At 55.3% G+C, this 18,688-nt stretch overlaps 2 protein-coding genes across 2 annotated transcripts in view; both read left to right on the top strand.

Moving 5' to 3' along the window:
• The first annotated feature begins 8,995 nt into the window (after window positions 1–8,995).
• On the top strand, window positions 8,996–17,668 carry FRS3 (fibroblast growth factor receptor substrate 3). Its single transcript, XM_082494554.1, has 7 exons — window positions 8,996–9,139; window positions 11,662–11,796; window positions 12,004–12,092; window positions 12,625–12,811; window positions 14,815–14,976; window positions 15,560–15,717; window positions 16,640–17,668. The coding sequence occupies exons 3-7, from the start codon at window positions 12,027–12,029 to the stop codon at window positions 17,561–17,563; spliced, it is 1,497 nt and encodes a 498-aa protein (XP_082350680.1). The 5' UTR covers window positions 8,996–9,139; window positions 11,662–11,796; window positions 12,004–12,026; the 3' UTR covers window positions 17,564–17,668.
• Window positions 12,835–18,688, top strand: part of OARD1 (O-acyl-ADP-ribose deacylase 1) — a 357,380-nt gene continuing 351,526 nt past the window's right edge. Inside the window, exon 1 of the mRNA XM_082494572.1 lies at window positions 12,835–12,839. The gene's annotated coding sequence lies outside the window, so the exon portion shown is untranslated. The remainder of the gene's footprint in view (window positions 12,840–18,688) is intronic.

Below are 18,688 nucleotides of genomic sequence, written 5' to 3'. Positions count from 1 at the left end.
CGAGGCGAAAGCGGAGTCGGAGGAGTCGGAGGCAGTGGAGGATGCGTCCCATCCCAGGCTGCAGGTCTCGGAGCAGAAGAGCCGGCCACGGCGGGAGGTGAGGGGTTGCCCACGCAGTGGCTTTCGGCAGAGGCTGCAGCAGAAGCAGGCGGCTCGGGCATGCCAGTGGAGCCCTTGGTGGGTGGCCTCCTCGCTGTCAGCACCTGAGGGGCAACCGCGGGTGAACGGGGAGGCTCTTCCCGCGGCCGTGTGCCAAAACCCGTCCTCCGCGCCCAGCCGCGGGGCTCTGGCTCCGCAGCCCTCCCAGCCCACGTCCCGCCTGCTCCTCCCTGCCCCGGGGTGGGATGGCGGGGGGAGGGGACGGGACGATGGGGGCCGTACCGATGGGGTCCCCGCAGGCCTGGCACGGCTCGGCGAAGAGGCTCTCGAAGCAGCCGCGGCAGCAGGGCCGGCCGCTCTTCATGACGTAGCGCTGCCCGCGCAGGGGCACGTCGCATTCCAGGCAGCAGAAGTGCTCCAGGTGCCAGCGCCGGCCCTCCGCCTCGATACACTCCTCCATGAAGATCAGCTGGAGGGGGAGAAACAACCCATCCTCTAAGCACCCAGCTACAAAACCCGTAGCCCAGAGGATGCTTTGTTGTGCCGAGGAGAGAGGAAGAGCCCCCGTGCCTCGGCGTGGGTACAGGGCTCCCTGCAAAGCTCAGGAAGGAACCTTCCCTCCTTCCCACCAGCGGCTCTGGCTGTGTTTGCAGCCCCTGGCCAAGCTCAGGAGCTTTGAACAACCGCAAAAGGGAGGTAAAAGCCTCTCCCCTGCCCGCCACCCACCTGGTCGCAGGAGGCACAGCGGGGTCGGAAGAGCTCGGCGTGGTGCCGGCCGCAGTAGATCCTCCCATCCTGCTGGAAGTAGATGAGGTCCACCAGGGGCTGGTGGCAGAAGTGGCAGGAGAAGCAGGACGGGTGCCAGAACTGGTCCCCCAGACGGGATGCCGAAATCCCTGGGTCCCCTTTGTTCAGCCTCCTGCCGCACTGCAAGGCAGAGGGACGCGGGGTTTGGGGTCAGGCTGGCTTTTGGGGACAGGTCCCTGTTGGGGAATGGGTGCTGCTCGGTGCTGGGGGTGGGGGGGATGTCTCACCTTCTTGCAGGGACAGCCATGGCAGGGACCTGGCACGGGACATGCCAGCCCCTGCCCCAGCGCCTCCCGTCTCCGCCGGGCGCTGAACGCGCGTAGCTGTCTCCTCTCCTCCTCCGCGAGGTCGGGGCAGTACCGCTCCTGCATGGGGAGGTAGAGGTGAGGGGATGCGTGGTGGGCGAAGCCCAGGGTGGGCAGCACCCAACAAATAGGTGTCTTACATCGCAGTCCTGAGGAGGCAGCTGCTGCAGGAGGGCTCTGGCGCGGAGCCGGATCCTGTCGGCAGGAGAGGCAGGCTGCGGTGAGCGGGAGCCAAAGCACACCGGGACCTTGGGATGTTGCAGGGGAGAGAGAAACACAAGCAGATTTTTAGGGGGATTAAGCCGCGTTGCTCGAGGTTGATAAAACAAGTCTTTCACCCCAGGGCTGGGGGTACTAGGCTGTGGGTACCACCTGTGGATGGCACCCACAGGGCTGGGGGAGAGCAGGGAGCAAAGAGAGCCCTGGGAGAGCCGGGGATGCTGCCCACCTCGGGGGGAGTGGGGTCCGCGGGGGGCTCCGGGTACTCTTCCAGGGCACAGCCGGAGTCGCTGTCGGATGAGGCCGGTGGGAGGCCGGTGGTGGTGCTGCAGAGAGGAGGCTCTTCTCGCTGGGGCCATGCAGGGCTTGGCAGGGACATGAGCTGGGAAGAGAGGATCAGAGCTGGTGAGACCCTTGGCGAGGCAGGGAGCAAGTCATCCATCCCCAGGACATGTATCGTCCCACCTGCCCAGCGCGGACCTGCCTCCACGTGGCAGCAGGACAAGCAGCCCCTTGTCCTGGGGAGGGACCCCGGGGCAGGTCCCACTGGGACGATGCTCAGCACCACCGTGACCTCAAGACCCTTGGCTGAACCTCTGCAGAAATCCGAGGGCTTTTGGGGGCTGCTCCTTTCTCTGCAAACCCACACCGAGGGCACGGGTGCCTGGCAGGGCTGGGGCTTCATCTGCCGAGCAGGAGGCACTGCCGGAATGGCGATGGGGTGAAGCCGGGCAGGGAAGACCCTGGGTGTCTGTGCTCAAGCTGGAACAGGTTTTGGGAAACGGCACCAGCCATTTGCTCACCCACAGCGGCAGATTTTCCCTGGCTGCCACCAGTCCTTTGCTGGCATGGCTAATCCCTGGTCTAGTGGCCTGTCCCTGCACGGGGCAGTGGGAGGAGAGCGAGGTCTAGCCCAATTCAGTGGAAAATAATTTATTCCCCTCGGGCTGCTATTGTTCTGCCCTGAGCGGCTGTTCCTGCCTGGGCAGCCGGCTCGCCCAGCCGCCACCACCTCGCCTGGCTAATGGTTACGCGGTGGAAACCCGTCCGGTCCCGTCCCCTCCTCCCCACGCGGCGCTTTTCACTGCTCGCTTCCTTCCTGGCTTGGCTTTCCAAAACAAAGGCGAGATGGCGATGTGGTGGCTCCTGGGGCTTCCTGGACGCCGGCCCAGAGCCCGACGCCCTCTGCCCAGGTTTCCTGCCCCAGCGTGGGGAGTGAGGGTGGGATGCGGGTGGGATGGAGCTGAGCGGCTGCTCCGGGGGCAAGTCCCAGTGCTGCAACCAAAAGGCCGCAGGACACCTCTGGATACATCCCAGTGCCCACTGTGGATTGATCAACTGCTCTGGAAAGTGTTTTATACAGCGAGCGGCTTGGCACAGGCTCAGGCTGAGGGGTGGTAACCCCCAGGCCACGCACCTGGGTCCTCCTGCATCACCGCCACCACGAGGACCGGTTCACTCCTCCACACTGGGATGGTATTTCTGCATGTCTGGTTTATCCCCCTCTGCCCACATGCTGTCAGGGCCATCCTGGTCAGCACCAGCAGCCGCATCCCCACTGCTCCCACTAAACAGCTTCAATGCCCCCGGCTCAGCCCCTGCCTCTGCTCCCAGCGCGTTCCCTCCACCACAGCCACCCCTTCCTAAGCAGCATCTTGGGGTGCCAGGATATTGCACCCAAATGTGGCCAGCTCTGGAGCTGGGAGCAGACGGGATCAACCCAGGCAGCTCAGATTTCCCTTCCACGCACCTGGGTCAATGATTAACGCTGCAGATTGGCTAATCAGTGGGACAAAACACAAGGGCTGCTTGCTCCTTCCTGGGGCTTGGGGTCTGCCAGCCCTGAGGTTAGTCCAGGAAGACTGCAGGGCTGGTGGCACAGTGCTTTTAAAGCTGTGCTCAGCTCTGGGGACTGCACAGGGATGAAACCATCTGACCCAACTCTGTGTATCTGCAGCCTAAAGAGGGTCCTGGCATCGCTGATGCGGTGAAGGACCACTCTACCACTGCAGGTGCTGGGTCAGCAACCAGCCTCGGCTTTACAGCTGTGCAGGATGACTGCGTGTGACCCTGGGGACGCTGAATGGCAACCTCCGTGGGCTCAGGGACGGGTCCCAGCTCTGCTGCTGCCTTGCCTGGGTAACAAGTGTCTCTGTTTTTCCCTCTCCATGGGAGGTGGGTGGCAGTCCTGGGCTGTGCTCGGCTTATTAAGCCTCCAAGCTGCATTTGTCTAATCTGTCGGGGCTTTGCTGTGATTAGACCCCTCCGATGCTCTGTGGACTCAGCAGAGCTGGTGGTGCCTGCGTGGCCCCAGCTCCGTGGCAGGGTGCACAGGGCACCTTGTCCCAGGGCCATCAGCAGGGAGCCCAGTGGGGTGATGCTGGGGGAGAGCGGAGAGGGCAGGGCTCCCGGCTGCTGGGAATCCATGGGGCTGTGCTGGAGAGCCCAGCCCAGCCCGGTTTGATGTGATTACACCGGCTGGCAGCCGTCTGGGCTGTAGACAAGTCCCTGTAATTAGCCCCAGACGGTGACAGTGTTATGCGCCTCCCATGCTAAGGAGCCAGGCAGCCCCAACAGGTCCATCTCCTCTGCTCCCCATCCCTGTCCCCTCTTCCCTCCTGCCCTTCCTCGCCACCTCCAGGCAGTCCTGCTATTGCCCTTCCTGCAAAGGGATGCTCCAAGCCTGCCACTGCCCTCAAAAATGGGGACAGGAGAGCCTGGACCGGGTGGCAGGGGGAGGTGGCAGGAGGGTGCTTTGGGGAGGTGTTCCTCCCCGCCAGCGCAGATCCCAGCGTCCCCAGAGAAGGGACGTGTGAGGGACCAGTTGGGCAGGCTGAGCGCCACTGGCTGTCGTTTGCCTTTGCTTTAAAAGCCTCTCCTCCTGCCTGTGGGAGCTCCTCCAGGCTGTGATTGCTCACCTCCCTTGCACTCCCCACAAGATGGGCAAGGTCCCCGCCGTGCTCCCCGGCCCGCTCGCAGCCTTTTGGTGTTAGTATGGCTGCAAACGGCCATCCGGGCTCTGGTCTACTGGCACTGCCTGGCTCGGTAGCCCCAAAGGATCCCTCTTCCTGCTCTGAGCGAGTTTCCTACAGTAGCTACAACCCTTTGCGAAGCAGTCGCAGCTCCCTGGGTACAAGAGGCTAAAATTCACAGGAATATTAATCTTATTTGGCTCCCCGGGAGCAGCCCCTGTCTCCAGCCGGCTGCAGGAGCGTGTGCGGGCTCCCAGCCCTCTCCTGCCGAGGTCACACATTAACTTGCAGTGCAGCCACCCCGGGCCCATTCGCATTCAGCGCAGCCTCCCTGTTCCCAGCACGGCCAGGGGCTGATCTGCATCTCTGCCACAGCCTTTGGTTTTCTAAAGTCGCTTCTCTGTCTTAGAAGACCCGCTTTCAGACCCCTCTAGCCTATTTTTCAGAAGCACCGAACGCTCCCCAGCTCCACAACCCTGAGGAAACACAACAGGTCGCCATCACCAAAAAGATTAGATCCCCTTTCAAGCGCCCAAAAGCACTGGCAGCTTTCAGGGGCTTAGCTCTGTTATTCGCCACCTCACCCACAGGATAACCTGTATTTGCTTAAGCTCCTGTCAACACAGCTGCAATGAAGGTACGTGGAAATAAAGATGCAGAGGAATAAAGATGCATCTCTTCGAGGCGAGATAAGCTGAGGTCTGGCAAGGCAAGCCGGAGCAGCGAGTCCTGCAATGCAGCCCAAGTCAGGCTGCCCGAGCTGGAGCCTGTCTCACGAAGGAGCCCGCGGTGGCTTTTGGACCTGTGATGGTACAAGGTGGAGTGACACTTGGGGGCCACTGTCTGGGTACAGCCATCCCGTGGGCCAGTGTGGAGGGAGAGGGTCAGCGCAGTCCCCCAAATGATTGGGGGGTCTCAGCATCCTGCTTTGCCATATGGCTTCATGTCACCGGAGGGGGCTGTGGCCGATGCGGTAGCCTGGTTGCTCGCAGGGCGATGTACGTGTTGCGAAGGGTGTTTTCCCCTGTCCTGAGAGCGCACGCGTGGCCGGCTGCCCCGGATCAGCGGGGAGCAGTAACCTATTAACCTGCCATAACTCAGCCATTCGTACATCCGTGGGTAGAAACCGAGACCCGTCACCCCTCCTCTCCCCCGCGGCCACCGGATTTCAGCCCGGCATGTCGGGGTGTGACGGGGCCCAACCGCCTCCAGTGCAAAGCTCCATCACCAACCCCAAAACACCCCATTCCCGCCAAATCCCAGGTGGAGGAGGGATGGCAGAGCCAGCACCCCTTCCCAGAGACCCTCGTTGGCGGGGGGAGCCGGGCAGCCCTGCCAGCCCCATGCCCGCGCACCTGCCCGCTGCAGAGGTGGCCGCACAGCCCGGGACGGTGGAGTCCGGTGCGATGGAGCAGCCGCCGTCTCCCACTCTCAGGAAACGCTTTTCCCGAAAGCAAAGATCACGGGGGCAGCGATACCATTCTGCTCCCCCCATTTATTTCTCCCAGAGAAAAACAGCTAAAAAAAAAAAACCCCAAACCCTCCCTCTCCCCGCGTTCGCCTCCCCTTCCCCTTGAGACAATTCCCGGACGGGACTCTCCGGTGCTCCCCACCACCCCCTCCCAGACTCCCAAACGTTTTCTCCCCCAGCTCAGCACGTAGCTCGGAGAACAGACCCCAGGAAACCTTTCCAGCCTCACCTACCTGCCCGTTCCCGGCGCCCCGGTACCCGGGCTCCGCCGCTCCGGGATCCGCCGCCCGCTCCAGCCCCGCTGCGGCCGCCGCCGTCCCGCCTTGCTCCGGAGGAGGCGAGGGAATGGAGGCTCAGCAGGGAAAACTTTGCAAAGCGAAAGGAAAACATCCAAGCTCAGTCAGGGAAACAATTTTTTTCACCCCCCTCGCTCTCTCTTTCTTTCTTTTTCTTTTTTTTTTTTTTTCCTTTTTTTTTTTTTTTAATCTGCCTGCCCAGGAAACTGGAGCTGTGTCAGCCGGGGTCCTAATTACAGGCTTTTTAGCCTAAACCTACAGAGACAGCCAATGGCAGGGACTCACAGCGGCGGGCAGGGAGGGGAAGAGCAGAGGATGGCGGAGGGGGTGTACATTAACCCTACAGGGGAATGAGCTCTGGATGACATCTGTTTTTCTCGCTACCTCTCATTTTCCGAGCGTCCGCGCCCTTCCCTCCATCTGCGGCTCAGTTCACCCCAGGTTGCCGTTTTGATGACTTTTATGATCCGCGCAGTGATTTATTTTCCTACCTAGATCAGAAAGAGTTGAAGCTTCATGAAAGAGGGGAAGTGTCATTACACCCCAATTTAGAGGTGGAGAAACTTTGGCTGGGCTCTCACAAAGGAGTTAGCCAGAGGCAAGTCAGGATGTCCTAGTTTTCCCAAGCCCAGAACACCTGACAAGTCTCCTAAAAGTCATTTAGACCAGCTTCGGCTGCAGCAATTGCGCTCAAGCAAGAGTCAGGGTAAAATTTATCAGTGTCTGACGCAAGGCAGAGCCTCTTTGTTGTATTTCTCACATGCCATAAGATTTTCCTGCCTGTTGATGTGACTTTGGGGATAGGCACAGACACAGCATCCCCCCAAAAACCCACATCTGCAAGGACTGGACCAGACCTCTGCCACCTGCATGGTCCGAGCACCCCGCTGCCCAGGAGCTGCGTCTTGTTTCAGGGCTCCGTTGGAAGCCCTGGGGGGTGCAGGTGGTTTATGCACTATGTAGGTCCTTGGGACCAGGGTTGGGACTGCAGTCTAAATCTGTAAAGTGATGGTAATATGTCAGAGGAGATGGCCAGGTTCCATGACAAGCTGGTGGCACTGCTGGGAGAGGCCATGCAGGGCGCTGTTGGTGCACAGGTTATTGCACTGCTCACTGGTGGTTTATATCTCAGCAAAATCACCCGGGCAGGGAAAGAAGCAGGAGGAAAAGGAGAAGGGGCAGGCGAGCATCTCCGCAGGCTGCCACTCTCTGTGTGCCTGCAGAGGGGTCCTATCCAGGCTGTCGAAGCAGCTCTGTGATTCCCCAGGGACCCTTTAAGGTCTGAGATCTGCGCCGGGGAAGTTAATCCACTGTTTGGCTTTGGTGGGAGGTTGGTCTCCACAGCTTTATCTTGACCTGTTTGCTGCTATGGACTTTGTACCATCGGGTGGTGGTGGGCCCCCCCTCCTCTCCGCTGCCAGCTCCCAGCCTGGGCTGCGAATCAGCCGCTGCCAGCGCTCCCCACGCTCCCCCATCCCTCTGAATGGCAGAAAGATTAATGGGCAAAGTGCTCATTAGGATTCCAGCCGGGCACAGGGACTCAGACTCGACAGATGGGTCACTCAGGGCTTTCCGAGGTGGGACCAGCCACCGCTCCACCGAAGCCACCGCCCTGGAAACACCACGAAGTCCCCCACGGGCACTGAGCGAGCATGCACGTGTGATGGGCAGGACGCTGGCCCGCAGGGCTTCCTGGCTGCCATAACACCACAGAGCGACCGGCGTGTGGCCGGCAGCATCCCCATGGACAGGGCAGGGCTGCAGCCATGCGACTCAGCACTGGAGCAGACCGGGAATGCTCACGCGTCATGGCTGAGGAGCCGGCAGCCGCTTTGAAGCCGTGGCTGATGTCCGACAGCCCTGCACCGTAACAGCGTGGGTGGGATTGTTATTGCAGAGTGATTGCAATTGTAAAAATTGCGAGTGTAAAAATGTCAATTGTAAAATCCGCAGCCCAGCCTTGCCTCTCCTCGTGGCTTCCCTGCTCTCCTGCGTGCAGGGCAGCCCCCCACACTGCCCTGAACCCTCCTGGAGACCCCACATGTTCCCAGCTGGGAAGCTGTGCCTCATCCGAGGCCAAACGCCGGCCGCAGGCGTTATTTAGCACATCGCAGTGCTTGGGAGTGCCCGGGCGGAGTCAGGACCCCGCGCAGCCCCACTGCGGGTAATTGGGCACCCATGGAGGTGGTCCGGGGCTGCAGCCGCCTGTGGGACCCCAGCACTGAGTTGCCATGACTGTGCTGTTTTAGTGCTCTGATACTGGTGGAACTGGGGAGGGCGGTGCACGGGGATGCTGTGAATGGGGGCAGCTGGGGGCAGAGTGCACCCCCCAGCACTCCCTCCTGCCCCAGACCCCTCCAATTCCCCTCCACTGACCCCTCCTAGCACCCGCTGCCCCAGACCCCTCCCCAATGCCCCTCCACTGATGCCCCCCCCACCCCTTCCACTGACCCCCCTCGAGCATCCCCTGGCCCCAGACCCCCCATACTCCCTCCATTGGCCCCCAAATCTCCCTCCACTAATCCCCCAACAGAATTTCCTGCCCTCCCTCCCCCCCCCCCCGGACCCCCCCCAGCCCCCTCGCTGCCCCCCAAACCTCCCAACACATCGTCTTGCCCCGCAAGAGACCCCGTCCTGACCACGCCCCTCGCCGGGCCACGCCCCCTATCAGACCACGCCCCCACGCCCATGGCTCTGCGGACCCGGCGCGCCCCCTGGCGGCCGCGCTCCCGCCTGTCCGGGTCCTCCCAGCCCGAGACGCTCTAGGCGGCGGCCGCCGGACTCGCTGCTCCCGGCGGGCCCGGCCCGGGCTGGGGGGGACGCGGCGCTGGCGGGGCCCGACCCGCACCCGGTCCCCGAGCCCGAGCCCGGACCCGGCGGGCCGGGCAGGGGACGGGCCGGGACGGGGGCCCGCCGGCAGCGAGGGCCCGGGCCTCAGCTCCCGGACGGCGGAACCGGGCAGCGCCTCAGGTACCGACCCGCGGCCCGGGCCTCCCCTCGGCACCGGCACCGCGCCTCGGCCCGGCTCCCGCCCGCATTGCCTCCTGCCGCCCTTCCGCCCCCTTACCTCCCTGTTCCCCCTCCCCGGTGTCCCCTCGCACCCTCTCCGCACTCTCCGGCCGCCCCCTTGCACTCCTTTCCCCGTCACCTCCCCCCCCCACCCCCCTTCCCCATGGCCCCGTCCCCACGGGTTGTGCAGGCCCCTTCCTCCTCCCTCCAGCCCCTTCTCCTTGCCAGCAGCCCCTTCTCCTTGCCAACAGCCCCTCTAGCCCCCGGAGGTTCCCCCGCTGCAGCCCTTCTCCTCCCTCCCATGCTGGTGGGTCCATTGCTGCCTGTCACGAGTGGGTTGGTGTGGAGCCATGTGCATTTCCACAGGAGGTAGCCGTGCGTGGGGCCGTCACGGTGGGTCCCGGTGGTGCCTGGGGTGCCCTGGTCCTTTGGGATTAGGTGGACCCTCATGTTCAGTGCCGGGTTGAGGTGCATCACTGGGAGCATGGAGGCATGAAGGGTGTTCTGCAGGCCGGGGGGTACGGATGGAGCCTCTGTAGGAGCAGGGGGTTTGGGAGTAGAGTGAACGACCCGGGAGAGGTGAGCTGTGGTCTGGAGACGGGGCCAAGGAGGGCCACGAAGATTTGAGGAGGATTTAGGTTTGGGTCCTGAGAGGTGGAGAGACTGGAGGGGAGGATGGGGCTGTTGGTCTTAGGAGGCACGTGCTCTTGCTCACAGGGAGGTGTCTCGTACTATTAGAGTGTTTGGTTTGAGTAGTTAAGGCTCTCAGCTGACAAACTGATGTCGGAAAGGTGTGTGTTGAAAGCGCTGAGCAAAAGACCGGAGTCTTAAGAGTCTCAATGTCTGTGTGAAAGGGATGCCGCTAAAATGTTCAACAGCGAGGAGTGGCGGGAAGCCCAAGGGAGTGTTCAGGAGTCTCACAATGTTGTTTTTTTTTTTCTTGTTTATTAAGTTCTGACCATAATGTTTGGGATAGGTAACAGCACTTCAACTTAACCCCCTCGCAGGTTAGACAGAGGTGGGTGGAGGGAGCACCAGAGGGAGAAGAGGGAGAGAGGAATAAAGAAGAAAGAGGGGGCAAAGGTAACATGTTTTCTACAAGATTATTTTTATTTTTTTTAACTGAGGGAATTGATGAGATGGGAGTGGGAGGGCAGAGACGCTAGAGGACAAGGCCCCTGGTGACCAGATTAGATGAAGCAGAGAGGGATCTGTTGCTAAATTATTGATCAAAGCCCGTAAGGCCAGCAGGGAGTAAATCCATACTGAGTCTAGAAAAACAAGTAGGATGGCTTGAGTAGGATGCGGTGTTGAACAGGGAGCGTGTGGTGTTATTACCATTACGGGTGAGGGGTATGCACAGGAGGGCAGGCAGCAGCCGGCTTGATTTGTGCCTGAGCTCCTTCAGCTTGCTCAGAAGGAAGCATTCCTTTTCAGTAGGACTTTGCAGGGTTAGGATGTGGTAGGGAATTCGTCAGTGGCCAAACCTAAGGCATGAGGTTGCAGTGGAAGGTGATTTAGGTTCTGTTTTGATGGGACCCCTTGGTCAGCTCACCACTGGCTCTTTCCCCTCCCTCTGCACTGCGAGGGAGCCTGAGGGCAGCTGTGCAACATGATTTTGCACCGAGATGCAACTCCGTCATTCATTGTTTAATTTGGAGCGACTGGCGATGAAGATTCTGGCATGGCAGAGTGAGAGGTTTCCAAAAGCCTTTTCATTTTATTTACTGCTCTTGTGCCAGGCTGGTTATCCATATGGCTTTATTCTCTCACACCTCAGATGGAGAGATAGTTAGCTGTTCTTGCCAAATAAAACATGGCATCCTCTGGTGTTATCTGCTGCTGAATCCCCAGCCCTAGAGTGGATGTGGAGTTCTTTAAGTTTGCATCAAAGATAGCAGTATTTCTCATTACTACCATGTGCAGCTCCTGCCCACTTGATCCTTGTACTTGCTGACTGTTTTCAGATAGCGGAGTTTTTGTGTTTTCTGGCATTTGTTATTTTTCTTAGTCCAAAGTAGAACAGCTGTTGTGTTTACTTGTTTTAAAGGCTGCTGGTTCTCTGACCCATAAGGACATTCAATTGAGTGAAGGTATCTTCATATTCCTAAGCAGCAGATGCGTGTGATTCCTCGTATCCTCACCACCCTCAGCCATTTGGTATTACTGTTGTGTTTTATTTGCACTACAGTAACTCTGATAAACTCCATTCTTGTGTAGGATCCCAAAGCCAAGCAGTAAAATATCTCTTATTTTTCGGGCTTTTTTAGCTGTAGACTGTATATTTTTTTCAGAAATTATAGGAGTAATCTGTCCAGAATTATTTTCTTATATTCCTATAAATGCAGGTAGTTGATTAAAAAAAAAATGCACCTGCCTTTCTTGTGGTATTTGAAAGGAACTTCAGTCGCACACACCCATCCCCCCTCCTGCTTTTTACTCTTCTGTTTTTAAAGTTTGTTTAATTGTATTCTTCTTGTCAGGTGGAAGATGGGAACATTTCCCTTGAGGTTTAGGTGACTCTGACACCTGGTTACCATGAAGTCCCAAAGGAGATAGAGGGACAGTAGTGGGAATTTCTTCTCACTCCTCCAAAAAAATCCAACAATTGCCTAATGGTAAGAAAGCTGTTCTTTCTAATTAGCCTTATATTGTATGGTGTCCATTAATTGAGGAACATATTGAAGAGTTTGAGATCCAAACCTGCTGGGCCATGTACAGGGGGTTGAGGAGGATTTACAGGCTGTAAATTCTTCGTGTTTGGAGTGGGTGGGAGGAGTTGGTTTGAAAATATGATTGTCCTCTGTTTTGTGTCCTCTGTCCAGGGATTACCTGTTATCCTGACGTCATGGGGAGCTGCTGCAGTTGTCTGTGCAGAGACAGTATCCCAGACAACCATCCCACCAAATTTAAGGTAAGTATTGCACCTTCATCCCTATCAGAAAGTCTGTGACAACACCAACTACTAGCGAAGCCCAGCATGGGTTGGACTCCAGGCATGAAAGGAAAAATAACCTCTGCTCTTGCAGAGGAGTCTTTCACATTATAAGATTTGCAAATATGTTATTGTTTTGTTTTGTTTTTTTTTTTTTCCCTCTTTCCTTAAGCAACCTCTGCTGCAAATATGTTTGTATTTGCAGTAGAAGTTGCCTCTGCACTGAGATTCAGCCTGAGAAACGAAATGGGGAACTGGAGAGAAACCTTTTATTGCTCAGGGCTGTGTTCCAGCGTCTGTGCTGAGACACATCAGCTGAACTGCCAAGCACACAGTCTCCAGGGCTGCCGGCTTGGCGCCTTCTGCCAGCAATGAATTCAGGCTCTCAGCTGAGAAAAAGGCATTCCAGTAAATGAAGGGGGAATCCATGGGAATTACAGTATCTTTGTGGGTGGGCTTTTTTGATACCAATACACTGAGTTTTCTGATGTGAGCTCTGTGGCCTCTGCAGGTAACAAACGTGGACGATGAAGGTAACGAGCTGGGATCTGGGATTATGGAGCTGACACAGACAGAGCTCATCTTGCACACTCACAAGCGAGATGCTGTCAGGTGGCCCTACCTCTGCTTGCGCCGCTATGGCTATGACTCCAACCTCTTCTCCTTTGAGAGCGGTCGTCGCTGCCAGACGGGGCAGGGTGAGTGTGGAGGTTTCTGGAGGAAGGAAGGCTGAGGTTTCTGTTCCAGGCAGCTGGAGTGTGCTGATGCTTGTCTCTTCCCAAATTCCTGCATCTAATGGATCAACAGGTTCTTTTGCAGCCATTCCAGGATACCGGAATGCGCTTATAGTTAATACTCCTGATTAAAACACTAATGAGAACAACATCAAGGCTCAGGACCTGGGCATAAATCTAATGGTCTCATTTTGCTAGTGCATCGGTGCTCGTGAGGTAATTGCTGAAGCAGGCTTGAGCACTGGACGGGGCGTATTTAATGTCAGAGGGTGTGAGTTACACTGTCAGCTCAGTGCTTGGGTACTGAAGGATGCACAGCTGTGGTAGGAGGGGTTGCTGGGCTTCTTTCCTTACGGGCTAGAAAGTGCCTTTTGCAAGACTGAAGCTTTGTTAAGCATCTTTTAACTCCAGGGATAAAGCGAAAGGGCATCACCTGTACCTTTTTGCAGGTCCCTCTTACAGGTCGCTAATTCCACAGAGCTGCCAAATGCACGTCAGTAGCAATAGGTTTGAGTACATTTTGTTTTTCTCGGTGCATTCTCTTCCTTGGTTAGTGCTAGTTCTACTTAATGCTTTGCATTTTGTGTCTGGCAGAACTTTGTAACGTAGAGGGAAAGGAGTTTTACGTTTTACTGATTTTATGCGTGGGGATGCTGGGCATAGAGAAGGGAAGTGAGTCACCCAGGAGCACATGCCAAGTCATCAGCAGCGCTGGGAATAGACTCCGATATTACAATGGTGCCTGTTAGTTCCTTTACCAGTCTGTCTCTCTTGCTTTTAAAGAGCTGAATGTTTTCTTGGCATCTGCATCCCCGTGAAAGAAAAGTTTGTTTCCTATTCCATTAACGTGTTTGTAAACTCCTTCTTATCCAAAAGGACTCTGCATGACTGTTCAGTGTCTGTGTAAAGCACTGCACAAATCTGTGGTGCCGTATGCTCATTTTTAATATTTATGTAAGTGGGGTTTTCCTCTCCTGGAGTCGTGCTTATCAGTTGCCAGTGATGAGAATTGCTTGTCTTCGGGTTCTGTTTTGCCTTTTGTGGAATGCAGATCAGTGATTAAAATTCTGCCTTGTGTGCCTTTTGGTTTTGTATAGGTCCAGGTAGTGGCAGTGATAAAGCAGAGCCGTTTGCTCTTCGTATATTACAGATTTTTTAGCAGACACTTACTTACTCATCAGTCTTAAAGCAGACAGAAATGAGAGTGATGGTGGTGTGTTTTGATGAGTTTTCTCCCTTCCTTGTAGGATTTTATTCTGCTTAATTAATTTTATCTGGAGGACTCCTTCCTGATGCTGCTCCCCACCTTATATAAGGCAGATACAGCTATTTTTATGGCTAGAATTTTTAAAATGTTATTCTTTGGGGTAGCAGCTGTTGTTGCCATGCCGTTTTCGTTGCTATGGCTTTTGTGCGTGTGTGTGCGTACCAGCTTGGGATTGGTTAGCTCTGCACACACCAGCTCTGGTTTGGGCTGCTCGTTTGGGGAGACACTGTTTAATTCCATACATTTTTGAAATATGACGTTCTTGTGCACACTCCACAGGGCCCAGTTCAGCTTCCAGTAGTCACTGGATAGACTTTCCCCTGGTAATGAGAACTGGACTGGGTGCCAAGTGAGTTAAAACAGAAGATTAGAGATGAAATGAGACCGGTTAGCCTGTCTGTTTCACACCTCTGCTCATGTGGGATTGATCATCTTAAGATAATCGGGGTGCTCACTATTTTTCTTGTAATAATGCACCATCTCGTCAGATGCCAGCCATGGCATTGTATTTCTGTTGATGCAATAATCCACAGAGTTGTTGGTTGTTTTCCTCTGGCTGTGGGTTGCAGGGGTTGATTGTGTTAAGCACAGCAAAAGAAATCAGGATGGCCTGTTCATTTAGAGACGGGAATTATGTATGCTCTTGTTAAAGCAGGATCGCTTTCTTGCTTTTTTGACCCTTCTCTTCAATACTGTGCAGGGATTTTTGCCTTCAAGTGTTCCAGAGCAGAGGAGATCTTTAATCTGCTTCAGGACCTGATGCAGTGTAACAGTATCAACGTAGTGGAAGAGCCTGTTGTCATCACCAGGAACAGTCACCCCACGGAGCGGGAGCTCCCCCGGACCCCCCAGGCACCCAACAGTAAGGCTCCTTTGGTGGCTGGGGAGAAGAGGGGAGAACACAGAGACATGGGCAATGTCTGCAATTGCTCATGTGAAACTGCCCTCTGCAGCCCATGAATCTCTCCCATGTGCTGCCTTGCTGCTGACCCGTATCTTTATGTCCATGTGTGTCCTGTGCAGCATTTTTATTTTAAGGCCCCACTTGTCTGCGATGTGGTGTTTTGTTTCCAAGGAAACGGCAACAAAAAGCCCTTCAAATAGTCAACCGAGTTGTCACCCTTCAGTTGGTTTCCATCTGGACCGCTGCCAAGTGGCCTTTTTTAAGTAGCACCTATGAGGATCAGGTGGTTCCTAGAAGAAAACATATCTGGAAGAATTCGGATTTGCTCAATTCCTGTGTCCTTTAGGAGTGACTTAGATGTAAACGAGTGGGCCTAGCCCTTTTATTTGTCCTAGGTACTTCATCGTAGGGATTTTCCCCAGACCAGCTGGTTCTGACTTAGAGGGTGCAGTTAAGAGGCCAGCTTACTGTGACAATGAAGTCAACTCTATTTTGTACCAAACCAATGCTTTAATGCTTATCTGTCTTGATTCTCTCCCAGGTCAGGGGTACACTGTCCCAGGATTTCCCAATGGATTTCACAGCTTCCCTGGAGAATCCCTATCATACTCTGCAGCCCGCCACCCCTCTGTGAGCAGCCTGAGGCATTCTTCTGTGGGTGAAGACTCTACTCATGCCCTTATTGGGCCTGATGAGCAGGTAAACCTGGATGTCCCGAATTCTGCTGTTTTCAAGCAGTGAACAAGCAGCTTGTTTTGCTAGCAGTCCTGTGCAATTCTGGGTTTCTCTTCTCCAGCAAAACTTGGGGGATCCTCATACCTTGTTCTTTTTTCTCTTTAGCTTCATTTTGCTCTTGGAGCCTTCTGCTCTCTGCCACTTCAGTAGAACAGATGCTCTGTAAAGGCTGACTGAGTTGGCTTCCTTGGTCCACAAGTATTTGCGTGGCAATTATTTATTTAAATTATTCATTGGGCTTTGAGCAACCTGGTCTAGTGGGAGGTGTCCCTGCCTATCACAGGAGGGTTGGAACTGGATAATCTTCACGGTCCCTTCAACCTAAACCATTCTATGATTTAACAGCAGCATTTAGCTTGTGAGCCTAAGTCATGTTGTCTTATCTGTCAGCTATTGATGCATCCCCTAAACTGATGAGCAGATGCATACCCAAGTTCGAACTATTTTTTTTTTAATTTTGATATTCAGCTCTTTGTTCTCAGTTTTAGAATTTAAGATTTTTCCCTACAAAATCCATCTTGTCTCAACCATTACCAGAGAAGCCTAGGTAGGTGTGAGTGCTGCAATATCACCAGTGTAAGCCGCTCAAGGAAATATTTTGCGAGTGGCTTTGTTTTTTGTTCGGTGCCATGTGCATCAGGCGTGAAATAGATGATGTGTATCTTCTGCAGTTGGACTCCTTTTTGTCTGTCCTTCAGCCCACAAATCCAGAAACGGCTTTTGTGTTTTGCTTCCCAAAATCTTTTCAACTTCTGAAATTCTTTCGCCTCCTCCTGCTTCATCAGCCACTGCAAAATTTGCCATTCCTGTTGGTTGCTCAGCTGCTGACAGCTGCTTTGCTTTTGTCTCTTCTCCTTTCACTGTCCCTCTGCTTCTCTCCTTGCAGTCCCACACCTACGTCAACACGGCCAATGGTGATCAGGAGCTGAGGGGCCGACACTGTATGCACTCCTTGCCTGAAGTCCACCCTCCTTTCCCCCATAGGAACCACAGCTGCTCCCTCGAAGACCGCAATCCCCAGATCTTTCTGCAGCCAGGGGAGGTTAAGTTCGTGTTAGGTCCCACGTCAAACTACAGACGCGTCTGTCGGCACCACCGGGAGTGCAGGACACACTTCTGCCCCCCCAACAACAACAACGAGTGTGAGGAGGAGTGCCCTTCACCCCAGTGTGTCTACGAGAACATCAACGGCTTGCTGCCCCCCAGCACCTCCTCTCTCTGCCGAGGTGGGCGCTTGAAACTCACCCGGGAGGATACGGGCTTAGCTGGTTGCTCCCATCGCCGAACGGCGTTGCTGCACTATGAGAACTTGCCATCGCTGCCCCCGGTGTGGGAGTGCCAGCCACTCCGGCGGGGCGAGGAGGATGCAGGCGCTGGGGACGTGCTGACGCCTTCCCCCAACGGTTACTCCGAGGCTGGTGACGAAGATCCCCTGCAGAACTACATGAACTCGGAGAACACCGCACTGCATGGGGGCAGCAGCCAGCGGCGCAGCGGCTTCCTACCAAAGCCTCGTCGCTCCTGCATGCCCAGCGTCTTCAGCTTCGACTTCCCTCGGCCCTGTCCAGAGCAGCCGCGGCAACTCAACTACATCCAGGTGGAGCTGGAGGCTGAGCCGCACAAGGGACATCAGAACCCGCTGGTCTCCCGTGTCCCACCTCCTGCCACCCACGAAGCCCGCCGGACGGACTCTTACGCGGTCATTGACCTAAAAAAGACAGCAGCCATGTCCAGTTTGCAAAGGGCCCTGCCGAGAGATGATGGGACTTCGCGGAAAACTCGACATAACAGCACTGACCTGCCTCTGTAAGGGGGAACGCCAAGTGCAAGCACTGTGTCGTGGCTTTGGTACCTGACCTTCAGTGTGTTGCCTGGTGTGACTTCCATTTGCCATTGCCTTTTGCTTCCCTGTTTACCCCATTACCTGGTGTCATGGGATGGCTCCTACAGCTGATGTTAAGGCTAGTCTGTCTGTCTGTCTTTCCCTCTCCGTCTCTCCCATGTAGTTCGTTTTTAAAGCCATTTGGGATGTTTGATGATGCTGTTTGAAGGTTAGATTTCTGGTGAAGGGGGCAGAAGGTGCCGGCAAGAGTACCAGCACTGTGTGGATATAGGCTCGAATTGGGTTAGCTCTCCTGATTGCCTGTCAGCTCCGTCTGCAGTGCCAACAGCTTGGCTGCAGAGGCAGGGCAGTAGCATGGTGAAGGTGTGTTTCCAAAAATGAGTTGCTTTAGGAGCTCCACTGCAAATCAAGCCTATTCCTGTGGATTTCATGCCTTGTGACTCCAGGCGAGCTCTGCAGCTACTCCAAAGTCAGGTTTTGCCTTGGGGTTTCGCTGATCCCTGATGACTTGGGAACTCATGCTACGGTCTTCTCCCCCGCAACTTGCTCCTTTCTCCTGTTTCACCGAAGCTGGTAGGAGCTTTTTATACTTCTGTCCCTTTCTCAGATTCAATTTAAATTGGGCAGCTCTAGAAGGACAGACAGCCATGGGCACAGACACTGTGATCACATAAACCTGATTTCCTGAAGAGCCCCTACTTTAAAAGAGGAGGGGAAGACCGCAGCGATGAGAGAGATTTGAGGTTTGATATAGAAAACTTCAATTGTACCCTATCCTGTTTTGATTTTTAAGGGTTCTTTTTGGTGGCTGTTCAGAAGTGCTGTTGATTTATTTATTTGTTTACTTATTTATTTATTAAATGTTCTTTTGCATCCCAGTGGTAATTGCCAAAACTGGTGCCAGTATGAAACGCGTACTCACTGTGGCTCTCACCTCCTGTCTGGGGGACAGATCTCAGAAGAGGTTGGTGGCTTTGCTGAGCTGCAGTTGGGGAAAAGAGTGGCTGTGAATCAAAATTTTTTTTTAACTGGGACTGACTGTCAGAGGGTGGGTGGGAAATGGTACGGGAGCCGTGGGAGTGCGAGCAGAGC

The sequence above is a fragment of the Vanellus vanellus genome (assembly GCF_965231255.1).
Source record: "Vanellus vanellus genome assembly, chromosome: 23".
Lineage (NCBI taxonomy): Eukaryota > Metazoa > Chordata > Aves > Charadriiformes > Charadriidae > Vanellus > Vanellus vanellus.
The sequence above is the reverse complement of the archived record's forward strand: the minus strand, read 5'-3'. Positions and strand labels throughout refer to the sequence as shown.

What these genes read in the sequence shown, in the direction of transcription:
- FRS3 (XM_082494554.1), top strand. Translation starts at nt 12,027, where the DNA reads ATGGGGAGCTGCTGCAGTTGTCTGTGCAGAGACAGTATCCCAGACAAC. An exon ending in ACCATCCCACCAAATTTAAG is followed by an intron (nt 12,093 to 12,624) that starts GTAAGTATTGCA and finishes TGGCCTCTGCAG; the next exon opens with GTAACAAACGTGGACGATGA. An exon ending in TTATTGGGCCTGATGAGCAG is followed by an intron (nt 15,718 to 16,639) that starts GTAAACCTGGAT and finishes CTCTCCTTGCAG; the next exon opens with TCCCACACCTACGTCAACAC.